This window comes from Diadema setosum, chromosome 4 (genome assembly GCF_964275005.1).
Source record: "Diadema setosum chromosome 4, eeDiaSeto1, whole genome shotgun sequence".
NCBI classification, from domain to species: Eukaryota; Metazoa; Echinodermata; class Echinoidea; order Diadematoida; family Diadematidae; genus Diadema; species Diadema setosum.
Genome location: NC_092688.1, coordinates 7580043 through 7593188, shown reverse-complemented (window position 1 = coordinate 7593188; position 13146 = coordinate 7580043). Strand labels below are relative to the sequence as shown.

Sequence of the window (13146 nt, the reverse complement as noted above, 5' to 3'; positions counted from 1 at the left end):
TGCATTTAAGATAAGTCACCCGTAGGCACAAAGTACTTCACATGATTTTCTTATCAATTGTATGTGAAGTGTTTATACTGACGAGGCTATTTTACCTCTGTAAATATGAGTAACTTTTAATGAGCCTATCAACATCTTTGTTATTGTTGAGGAAGAGAGGTTTGAGTTAACACCATGTGTGTGCAGTCTTTTCAGGGACCATTGTTTAGTGGAAGAAAAGCCCAAAAAGAGGACAGTGGAGTGAAGCGACATAGGGAGAGTGCATGCAGGGAAGTGGGAAGAGACCTCCCTGGTGAGTGCAAGGAAGGCAAATAGTGACAGTCGAGGGGCAGCGGTGAGTTGAAAGTTGATGTTGCAGTACTTGGAGGAAATGGAGAATAGGAGACAGGGAGCGTAATGTTAGGAAGATTAGAGTGAAAAATTAGGTAAAGGGTTTGGAAATTGTTGGGAGGAGAAAGATGAAACAGAAGGGAAGGAGGAGAATGGGAAATTGAAGGTTTGAAAACCATGGAGATAAGAGAGAAAAGTGAATGTATTTGGAGATAAACAAAGTCAGTGAGCAATGCTGACTATAAAAGAAACACAGAAACAAAACTAAAAAGTAGGACCTTATAAATGGGATTGAAAGAGGTAAGTCTTAGAGAAATTAGACTAAAGTATATATGAAAAAAGTATGAATAAAAAACTGAGAAGGGGGATTAAGTGGATCCTAGGAAGTACTGCTGTTGGAAAAACCGGCAGGAGAGAAAGAGTTGTAATCAATTTGACTGAAAAGCTGAGTACTGAAAAGTACTCCTGTTGAAGACTGTTGAAGAAGGAAAGTGGGGGAGAGAATAAAGTGTTGTAGTCTTCTCATCTAACAATGGTGGCATGTAAAATTGAAAAATTCATAAATTTTCAACCGATGGTCTGATTATCCTCAAACTTTGTTTGTGCATTCTACTGATAATGCTGTGCACATTAACTCAATCCGTGTGTATTTTTTTTTCTTCTTTTTTTTTTTTTTTGGGGGGGGGGGTTCATTTCCACTCATGGGCTCTACTTGCCAACTAGATCAAGGTAAACTGCAATCATATTCCTCTCAATTTCTATTCTCTGAACTTGGTGTTTGAATATAGATGTCATTTTTTTTTTTTTTTTTTTTTTTTGGGAGGGGGGGTTGGTTACTTGAGTGGGTTTGATTGTTGATTTGTTATAATAAGGGAAAAGTTTGGAGAATTACCTAGAGCTGAATTTCAGTACAGTCATGCAAATTAAAGACAAGTACCTGGGGGATATGAAGGGTTAATTTGTTAACCCTACAGTATTCCCACCGAGGGGGGGGGGGGCATTTTGGCCGCAACGCGTGATGCTCTCACTGCGACATTTTATGACTTTTTTCGCGCAAGTATCGCGCAACTTTTGAGACCAAATTTGTCACTCCCGGGCATACTGTTATGAAGCCAAGCCCCTTTGAAAAAAATTCGCTGACCCAAAAATTCCTCAAAAACATGATTTTGTGCACAAATCCAATGTACATTGTGTTTTTGCAATTAATTCATATAAAAATAAATATTTTTACTTTCAATGGCTGACAATGATTTATTTTAGCATGATTATGCTTTAAAAAATTTTCTGTGACAAATTTTGAAAAAAAAAAGTAAAAAACAAGAAAATATATAAGAAATTCAATAAACAATAAAATACATAAGAAATAATTATGAAGCCAAATTTTTACTTCAATACTATTGTTGAGGATATTGAAAAATTGAAAAGAATATGTTCACCAAAAATTAAAAGTCTTGGAGCTTTATATTTTTATTTATAGGCAAAAAAGTATTTTTGCATAAATTAGCATAGATTAATTAATTAATATAAAAATACATAAATTAAAATTTGACAAATCAAAATATACAGTCTTGTAGATCACATTGGCCTCTACCTTAGAGCAAATTTTCGCCAGGATCACGCTATCCAAGACCGAGATCTGAAAGGGGGGCCGTGGTTAGGGTTAAAGCTATTTTCAACTCGTGAGAGCTACACTGTACATGTATCTTTCCTCCTCAAGAAAATGACTGCTTTGATGACTGCCCTGATGTAGAAGAGTGATCATTTTAGCTACAAGAACCTTTTTTCTTAAAACTCTACATGAATCATTGTTCCCACTATAGAGATTTCTTGCAACATTTGCCAATGATGCAGCTGCTACTTTCCAAATTAAACCATCCAAACTCAAATGATTTTTTACCTCATAGGTTGATGGATGTTTAAATTTAATAGATTAATCAACATCTAGCTGCAATCACTAAATTTCTACACAATGTTATGTGCAGATCAGGGTCAATTCACTAAAACCCACTGCAGAGTAAAAGCTTGAAGAGCTTCCCAATTACAGTTACCCAACAACTGCAATAATGCTCTAATGCTGATAAGCTCTAGTTATCAGTAATTTGCTGGTACAGATGTTGTGGCACCTGGCTTGATCAAAGGCAAACCCAAGCAGCACACGTGTGTCAACGCATGTGGAAGTAATGCTCGTGTCCAACCAGGAATATGAACAGATGCTCTTCCACGACCTGCTTATTGACCCAGTCCCTGGGACAGCACATTCACACTTTAAATTCCTGAATGTTGAATTGGACTCTGAATTTGATACAGAATTATGTAAATACACACTATCACAGTTTTCTTGTTGGTATCATGATTAAATTCAACCCACTGAAGGACTGAAGCAACAACTGCAAGGTTACAAGGATCTTAATTGAAAGCTAGAAGAAGTGCATCTTCTAGATGACACCATATCATAATTTTTTCATCATTAAAGGCCAAAAAAAGTATCTAGAGTCAATGTCTATGTTCAGTGCTGACTAGGCATGCGCACATCAAGTACTAAGTTGAGTTCATATCACATAGTTTCATTCCACTCTGAGACATGATTTTTTAAAGAGCTGACATCATGCCGATTGAGAACACTCCAATCAAGGCAGTAAGATCACACATGCCCCACAATAACAAAACCCGATATGAACATGATTAATAAATGGCATCAGACCTGCTGGTACCATCCAAAGCACTGTGAAACCACTAGCATGCTGACTCCTCCTACTGAAATTTGGTCTGCGCATACCCACTTCTTTCACTGTTTTGTCAGCACCGCATCCTCGCAGGCGCCTGAGCTTGCTCCCTCCTGAAACACCAACAGTCCAGTCATCACATTGCGTGGCATGAGGAGAGAGGCAATTTTAATCACTACACTGGCATTCAGTCTCAAGTACTGTTGATAGCCATGAGGGAAGACCATGCAGTATTGGTGCTGTGGTTTGTTCTTCATGCTTTAGCAGTTGGAGCCAGGGATGATACACAGTTAATCTAGTTTTTGAATGTGATATTTACCACCTAACACCTCTATCATCTGCCATTATGAGTTCTAACGGTAAGTTCACAAGGTGTAATTCATAACTTTATTCTTCCGTTTGATCTGACATAGTCACTGGAGTACAAGGGTTGTGTAGAAAAAAAAAGAGAAAATAATTGAAATGTTTATTGAAGCATAAGAAACTCCTTGGATGAATTATATTTTAACGAAATTTCCAAGATGTATCAATCTTTTTGATGTCAGACTGACAAGTTTTTGTTTGAGAAATACAACAGTCTGGCATAATCTTGACAAATGTTCAATCATTCTTCTCCTCTCTATCTCACAGACTGCTGAAAAACATCATCCACTCCTTCACAAAGCTGGAGGCTTAGTTTAATGACAGGATAGTTTTCAAAAATCAGTTCAGGAACCTGTAATGTATGTGTGTAACTGTAGTCTGTACTAATTGAAGAAAGTCACCTGGTTTTCCTTTTTGTTTTTGTCTTCCAGATATGAATCTTACCAATATGAACAACTTCAGCAACGACAGCCACTCAGATTTGGTTCCCTACACAGAACGAACTGTTGTGGCCTTCCTGTACATTCTTGTGGGAACATTTGGGACCTTTGGGAACTTGCTTGTCATATTAGCCATCTGTCTGTCGTACAAGCTACAAACACCCACCAACGTCTTCGTCTTGAGTCTTGGTGTCGCAGACCTGCTGGTGTCCACTATGCAACCCCTTCAAGTGGTAGGTCTTCTGGCAAAAGATGGCTGGCCACTGCCCGAGAGAGTGTGTGAATTTGCTGGATCCGTCATAGTGGTTTCAGTGACGAGCAGTGTCCTGACACTGGCGATGATTGCTGTGAACAGGCACTGCCTCATAACAAAGTCTCGGCGGTTCTACATGTGGGTCTACCGCGGGAGGAACATGTTCGGAATGGTCTTCTTCTCCTGGGTTCTACCCATCAGTGTCCTGATATTACCACAGGCAGTTGGATTCGGAAAATTGGGCTACGACGAATTCACACATCTCTGTGCCTGGGATTTCTCTCATCCACTGGCCAAATTCTACCAGAGCATCGCTGCTGCAGTTGGGGTAGCTGCATACTCTATTGTGCTGATCTGCTACTCTCTGATCTACCTGCACCTCAGAAACCACTCCAAAGCTCTGCACCAGCACTTCAAACATCTCCCACAGAATCGCATTGACAAAAAAGTCCAGGTAAATGTCAAGATAACCATGAATCTCTTCTACGTTGTGTGCGTCTACATGGTGTGCGTCGTGCCTTACAGTCTGTGTCTTTTGGCCATCAGTCAATCAAATGCGTCAGCGCGGCATGCCTCACTGTATCTTGCCCTTATCCTGGTGGTGAACAGCTGTGCCAATGTGGTCATTTATGGACTGAAGCATCCCCATTTTCGGGCAGTCTTCAAATGCATCATCACTTGCCGTTTTGCAGAAATTCCTCAACCATCCAAGTTCCTTCAGTTGCTGCTGCAAAAGAGTACTGACAACTCCACCAGTGCAATACCTTCAGACAAACCGGTGAATCTGACCAGCGATGCTTGGCCATCACATAATTTCAGCTCCATAAAGAAAAATACACCTTTCTAGCAGATGAACTAGAAAATCCTTCATAGATGATGATTGGTTACACACCAAACTACTTCCCATTTTCTATAAGATTCCCTAAATTTTTTTCCAACGTGTATAATTGTGATTCTGCACTCAGTCTTTTTTTTTTCAGTAAAATAATAGTAATATAAATGACTTAAATCATGCCATATCGACTCTGTACGGTGCTCAAGGTGTATACATGCTCTCAGTCATTTCACATCACATATTGAATATCATTATGATTATAATGGCAAACAAAAGACTCAATGCTGAAGAGCAAGAACATGTAACAAAAATCTATTTCTATATAGAGATAAAGGTATCAAACAACAAGAAGAACAGAACTAGTTACATTTATTATGTTTTACTGTACGAGCCAAAATTTTTGCGTACAGATATTTTCGCGAATTGGTCCTTCGAGGACATTTTCGCGTGTTGTTAATTTCGCGGTTGCGAGGGTCTAATTGAACTTAGTTATTTGCGCGTTGTTATTTTCGCGATTCAAAGGCGATTCACGAAATTCGCGAAAATAAAACCACCGCGAAAATTTCAGCTCATACAGTAACTGTCAAGATTTGTATTTTCCAATTCATACATTATAGTAGCATATTTGACTGGAAAAGAACAGATGTACAATGTACATGTACTCCACTGCACTGCACAATGTAAATGAAAGGTGGTATTTGAGAGAGAAAGAAAATGAAGAAACATAGCTATGGCAGAAAAGAAAAGATTTTATATACCACATTACTTTAAAATTTTAAGTTAACGATGACCAAAAATATACATCAAATGTGGATGCTTAGGTTTTGTTTCTAAACCAGGAAATAGTTGGGGCTGTATGTCATTCTGTCTGTTTGCTTGTTTGTTTGTTCGTTCCATATTAGTAGCACCTAATTACATATCTACTTTAGATTCATTACAGTATTCAGTTGATATTCTGTTGCAAATTCCTGTGTTTAAATAATATGTTTTGTGATTTCATTGCTTATGTCTCTTCTTTTCTTTCTATTGGTGACCCACAATTTCCTCGATGGAGTAAGTCACACAAGTGATTTATGGTTGCTGACAAAATCCCCCCCCCCCAAAAAAAAAAGAAAGAAATGAAATGAGTGTTAAACATAACATGAAACCAGTTTTTGCCAATTTGATTCTTTTCTGCTTTGTACAGTTGTCGGTGTTGTTCTTCAAAGCCTCCTCTGTACTACAGACCAATGGCGTTTCTACAACCATCACTTGTAGAGTAACTCAGCAGGGGAAACTATTTTCTTTAAATAATGCAACTACCCACTGTATCACTTATGATGCACATGTACAGCCTCCTTGCATATCTACTAAGAACGCTGGATTCCTTAATACTCTGATCCTCTTTCTACTTTCCTCTATGAATCAACCAAAGACAGCATATATCACATATATCTAAGGTCATATAAGTGAAGTTTAGCTGTATATACAAATAGCCAGCAGGAGTGGTACATACTGTAAGATTGTTGTACAATTAATGTCGTATCATATGTCATGTACTCATATTTTTTCAAAATGTGTCACTCATTTGTTTGTACCATCTAGAATTTGTACAGTTCACTTATGTTGAATATTCAAAGACAAAGGCCGTTGCAGCTCTAAATCATAACATTAGTGTTAAGTCATTGACAGAAGTGGTCTTACTCTTCAAAATGCATCTATACATGAACAATTAAGTGTATCTTCCAACAAAATGTATAAGCCTACATTGCGAATTCACAAAAGTTGGAAATGATGTATTGTGTGCTCAAAAGGTAGAAGAAATGATATCTTAGAAGCACGATGGAAGTTGTTAAAAGGTGAACATTTTCTTACCTCTATTTCTTTTCCTCCAATACACAGAGTGTGCCCTTCCACCATGCTTTCCAATTCAGAGGGTCTGTATCCACTTCCTTTTCCAATTCTAAAGCACAAAGAAAAAAACAAGGAGAAAATTATAAACACAAAGGTAAAAAAAAAAAATCAATAATTGTAAACAAATCAAGGGTGTAGCAATAATTTCTTTTTGATTATTTTGTATAATGCTCCTCATGGTTTGTCCTATTTTGATCTTGCTCAGTGTTAGCCTTGTATCCGTTTTGTTTTTCCTTTTGGTAGTACTTTCTTTTTTGTGTGTGTGTGACTTTAGTTATGTCACTTGCTTTATTACTGTGTGCAGGTTGTATGTATTTTTGTTCTTTCTACGTTGTTCATGTATTTGCAGAAGAACAGCTTTACTTATGCAAATGCTGTGATATACTGAACTGAACTGAGCTGAACTGAATATATTTAGTACATCTTCAGCCTTGAGAAGATGTGCCATTAAAGGAAATAATTTTCTTCTGGTTCAATAAGTTGATAGACTGCTGGTCTTTTGCAAATTTCATTGCACAGAAACTTTGTATTAAGTGTGGTAAGAATGTGAATTATTATTATCATTATGTCATTGTCATCTACACCGGATGAAGCATGAACTACCAATGTATATATACGCAATGTAAGACAATTGTGTCAAAAATGTATTTCAAGTTTTACTTAAATATAAATTATTACATCAGTACATTATCCAGTATACATTTCTCAGCTTTTGGTAAAGCCAGTTGCAGTATGTGAATAGATGATGAACGAATATGTCTCATTTTTAATACAAATTTGTATTTTGACTTTTTGCGGATACAAAATCCACAAAATGAAGGAAGGTCATCTGCCTCATTAAAAGGTTCACTTCACCTCAATTTTGATGGTTCTGATTATCCTGTCAAAAATGCATTTTCTGAGGAATAAATGGAATGGTGAATGAATGTCTTCATCTTGAAACAATGGAAATTTACTCCTTAACTTTTAACATTTCCTTTGTAATCATTAAATCATTATGGTGGCATTCACATCAAGTCAGTGGCGTAGTCACCCCCCTACCCTCATTGAAAGCATATCAACCAGTACAAGTCTGGTATTGTTCTATCACTTGTAATATCTACAACCACACCCATGTCATCAAACTGATGTGAGAAATGAGTACGAATCAGTGTGAAAGTAGCCTTTTGTGACAACCCCTCCCATCTACACAAAAATATAATGATGGCATAAGAAAACATTTCATACACCTACAATGGACAATTTCATTTCATCATAATGCACATTCTCAACCTAAAGACCACAGTCATATCACCTGTATACCCAAGGTTTACCTTACAAAGATCAACACATCCTGTTTTCCGATTTACCAGTGAGATTACAATATGTCAAACTTAGTTTTTGTTCTATTCCTGTCCTGTTTTTCTGATCACATTTTTAACTCTCAACAGTCTCGGGCCAATTAAATGTCATTCTCTTGCTAAATATACATGTGCACCATAACAACTCAAGCATGTTTTGATTTTGACTGATAATTCTATTGATAACATGGTGCTCGCAATGAACATTAATTTTTATCGATAGTGTCATATGCTATCACTTCATTTATCATTAAAAACAAAAGAAATCATCACTGCATGCAGTCATTAGAATTTTTCATCCCTCACCCCTCCAATCCTGGGCAGTATGCATGAGAAACAGAATGAGAGTTGGCTCAGTGTCCAAAATAAACCATACCAAAATTGTAACATGCTGTTCTTAAATTCCCTCTTCTTTTTTTTCCTCTCTCTCTCTCACCCCCTCTCTCTCTTTCTCTTCTTTCTATTTCTCTTTCTTCTTCTATGAATCCCTCTTACCCAAATACCTAACAAATCTTCTACTTTTAATAGAGGCGTTACACTACATTTTTATTTTTACTTATTTCGGGAGGACTACCAGTGTGCAGCTAGTTTAAGATCTACAAGTTTAGGTACAGCTAAATAAGAGAAATTGATGGCTGCCAATATCTGTAGATCAAACAGAAAAAAAAAAATGCATAGTAAAACATAACTTTGAAAACAAAATCCTGTAAAAATTGAAAAATTGCTCATTCTTAGCATGGTAAATCCAATTTCACAGAGGGGGAAAATCTTGCCACGAAACATGATTTACAGACTGAACCACATGCAGTCAGCAGCTGTTTATTAAGCAATGTCACAAATCTGTGCAATATTGTTTTGTCCTCCTTCTGTGTTTATTTGTGTATTTCCAAAAAGAAAAGATGATCAGTCATTTGATACATGTATTCAATGCTTACATATCAATGAAAAATATCATAAAACATATGAGTGTGGAATTCCAACTAATGTAAATTCATCAAAATCCATTCTAATTTCAAATCTTATTATATATATACTGAAATGTCTCTAATACAAGGTCTTTCATGCATATATATATATATATATATATATATATACATATATATATATATATATATATATATATATATATATATATATATATATCCATATATATATATATATATATATGCTTTTCCACCTCTTATTAGGCATAGATTTTAACCACTTCTTTTCTTTAATCAAAAGCAATACCATAACAAGAAATTGGTGAAAGCATAACATCTGATTACATCTTACCCCTGTCACAAAAAAAAAGTAACTATAAATATACTGCACATTTTTATTAAGAACACCGACATCACAATGCATAACTATGTAGAACGCAGCTAAAACTCCTATGAAAAAGAACTGAACCAGGGATTGTGGGGTATAAACACAAAGGGCATTTTGCACAAGCACCTATAGGTCTTCATATTGTACACACCAAATTAGACCTTATAGCTTAAATGCTTTTGTTTGATTAAAAAATGTGTGGTTACCATGGAAATGCTTTTTTTTTCTGATACTAACACAATGGTATCTTGAATATCCACACCTATAGATCATACATACTAAATTTGACCTTAGTTGTTTAAATGCTATGGAAGTAATACAATTCACACGGTTTTGGTAAAATTGTGGTTACCATGGCAATACTTTGTCTGGCAAACACAATAATCAGGTCTTCTACATCTATACCTCAATGGCATAGTGTTCATCAAATTTGATTTCAACTGCTTCAAAATTGTGGAAGTAATCCACTCTACAAGATTTTCAAGAAAATATGCAGTTACCATGGAAATGCATTGCTGGGTATAAACACAAAGTGTCTTGCATATCAAATTCAAAATAAATTGCTGAAATACTATGGAAGTAGTTTGCTCCACAAGGTTTTGGCAAAAGTGAGGTTACCATGGCAATGCTTTCTCCAACAAACACAAAAACATGTCTTGCACATCTACACCTAAATGTCATCTTGTACCCTAAGTTTCATCTTAACTGCTTCAAAACTGTAGGAGTTCACGACGCAAGATTTGCAATGGACTGCCTGACCATCCGCCCGACTGCCCGACAGCCGAACTACACGCTGATTCCTATATAACGCCTTATATACTTCGTGTACGTAGGGGTATAAAAATGTAGGGATGTAAAATTGTCCCATCATGAAATGTTCCAGGTTTGAAAAATATCATTCAATTGTTGTCTTTATGAAATGTGAGCGTAACAAACATTAAAAAAGGAATACTATATTTCTTTTTAATTAAAAAAAACAAAAACAAAAACAAAAAACCTAGGGGTACATCCGTGCATAACAATCCTCTTCAATCTGCCCAGCACTATCACTTCATCAAACACACTGTGTTACATGTGACATTGATCAATCACAAGGCATAACATAAAATTGGTTATTAAACGGTGGACAAACAATTTGTCCTCGCAGCACAGTAAACACACTTGAATAAATATTGACTTTCCATAATAAATTCTGGTCACAGTCCCCTTGGCATATCCAGATCAGACAGTAGCTTCACTACAGTTTGACATCTTTCAATAGTACCAGCTTTAAATACAGAGCAGTAAAGAGCTGATCACTTTAATGTTAGGTTACATTGTGTACCTGCAACTGTTGTTAAACACATTTTGCTTCACGGAACATGCACATTCATCAGGATGAGATTGTCGACAGCTGTCATCTCTATACAAAACTTCAGCTAGACTACTTCGGCTCATTATATCTTATTCTAACTGCAGGAGCAGCTAGACTTGTAAAGAAGTCTTTATACTTTTTATTTTGTTGCAGTTTGATATTAAAATGGTCTTTCATTTAAACATTCGCATGATCTGCAGTCAAAAGACACATAAAGCATAAATAAATTGCATCAATAAATACATTGATAAATAAATTGCTGCAAACTCAAATGATGATGATGAAGGGAATAATGTGCACAGACAAACAAATATTGAACAAAACGTAATACCTGCAATTAATTTTTGAATAAAAAAGCAGTGCTCTTCCTCTCTTTTTATCTCTGACTAAATTGTGTAGCCAACAAACTTTGTTCACAGTATATTAATTTCTACATCTCACAGTTCAAATGCAACACTGAAGTATGCTATAGACATGTCAAGATACAGATGATTTAATGATGTACACTTGCACTGGCATTTAACATCCAGAAGGATGCACAAACCACAAGGTGTAACTGAATTGAACACTGAACACTGGCAGCTTGTAGACAACATGTACCTGTCTCATACATGTATATCACAAATCTCTTAAAGGAACATGAAAGCACAGATGTGTACTTCAAAAATCAGAGTTAACAACAAGAATGACCTGACAAGGCCTTCTTACATCATTGACCTGAAGATATCCTGTGAAAAGATCTTGAATCTTGATCCCCATTTCATTCTACACTTTGAATTACAGCTAGTCCTTCCTACTTTTTTTCCATTTGATGTGATGCTAGAGTTGCACTAGTATTAGAAATATTCAGGAGAAGAAATCAAACACAAAAATAAAATTCTTTTGAAAAAGGAAAATATAATACACTGCTCAAAATGCATCTAGCATTAATATTGCAATGTAGCATGTACTGTGCATGGCAAATTTATTGAAAAAGTGATGGCATTACACATGGCACTAGACAGCTATACTGCCCTCTATTGTTTATGATAAGCTAATCTAATGATCCACAATATGTTTTAAAAGCAAATACTACTAGCTTGGCACACCATCAAAATGCGGAATTAAAAATTTGTTGTATAGGACAAGAGGACATAATAATGTTCATGGTCTGATGAAAAACTAAACCAAATAGTGAGATGAAATATAGAACTGCACTGAAAGCAATAATCATTCCACATGGGTTTAATTCATAACTTATAATTTAGTTACCTATTTCTTCCGATATTCTACAACCAAGTTGACACAATTTTTTTTTTTTTCTTTAATCTAGATCTCTTTCTTTGAATACAAGTAGATCCTTACAAGTCATGCTCTATTTGATTTTCCATCTGGTCAGAGTGTTTCTAATTCTCGTTGACATATTCAGCTAGCAGAGGCTGAATATTGCAAAAGTCACAACTAATTTCACGTGACAGCAACCCAACTTGCCATTGTAACCTTCCCTTTGAAAAAAAAAAATATGCAAGCAAACAAGCACACACTCTCAAGGGCAAAGTTAAGGTCAAAATGGCGGCAATGAAGTGGGTTTGTTGCATTTCTTCCGGTTTATTTACATGTACGGTAATTCATTTTGTTATTACCCAATAGCCCATCACACACAAGGTCATTGCAAACACAGTCACATTTACTGACACACTGCTAAGATTTCCATTGCCTTGCCCTAGCAGTAAAGTGAATTTGAGACTCGCTACTCTTATTGAGTAACAGTGAAACTTAAAAGCTAAAACCCCTGGCTGCAATTTCTAGATAAAATAAAAAGATAAAAGGTTCTTAGAGCATTCATTATGACATGCAATACTTACTCTTTTCCTTCAGTATCTAGCAGTGTCACTGTTCGTCCCTTGGTAACCAAAATGGCTGGAAGGTAATGACAAAGTATTTCACACTACAGTCATGTCAATACTACACAAATGTATCATAGAAAGACGCACACTTTTCTACATGGCATCATCATCATTGCTCTACAAAATTATTGCCTGAATAGGTTCAATGAACCCTGCTCTGGTATGTTTGTTTGTTGTTTGTTGTTTGTTGTTTGTTGTTTGTTGTTTGTTGTTTGTTGTTTGTTGTTTGTTGTTTGTTGTTTGTTGTTTGTTGTTTGTTGTTTGTTGTTTGTTGTTTGTTGTTTGTTGTTGTTGTTGTTGTTGTTGTTGTTGTTTTGTTGTTTTGTTTTTTGTAAAGGTGGTAGCTCCTCTACATAATTACAATTCCAACAATCAGCATATTAATATGAAATGACACAAAAAAAAAGAATATGTATTA

The 13146-nt window shown here is 35.9% G+C and overlaps 2 protein-coding genes across 2 annotated transcripts in view; one reads left to right on the top strand and one right to left on the bottom strand.

Moving 5' to 3' along the window:
* Positions 1–13146, bottom strand: part of LOC140227456 (DNA repair and recombination protein RAD54B-like) — a 294723-nt gene that overhangs the window by 264520 nt on the left and 17057 nt on the right. The window contains exons 4-5 of the mRNA XM_072307860.1: positions 12687–12741; positions 6799–6886 (exon numbers count right to left, since the gene is read on the bottom strand). Coding sequence (XP_072163961.1) covers positions 6799–6886; positions 12687–12741 — 143 coding nt within the window. The remainder of the gene's footprint in view (positions 1–6798; positions 6887–12686; positions 12742–13146) is intronic.
* LOC140226999 (melatonin receptor type 1A-like) lies at positions 3865–4993 on the top strand. The gene has a single exon (XM_072307432.1). The coding sequence runs from the start codon at positions 3865–3867 to the stop codon at positions 4954–4956; it is 1092 nt and encodes a 363-aa protein (XP_072163533.1). The 3' UTR covers positions 4957–4993.

Excerpts from the sequence above, each read along its gene's own strand:
- LOC140226999 (XM_072307432.1), top strand. The coding sequence starts at position 3,865 with ATGAACAACTTCAGCAACGACAGCCACTCAGATTTGGTTCCCTACACA.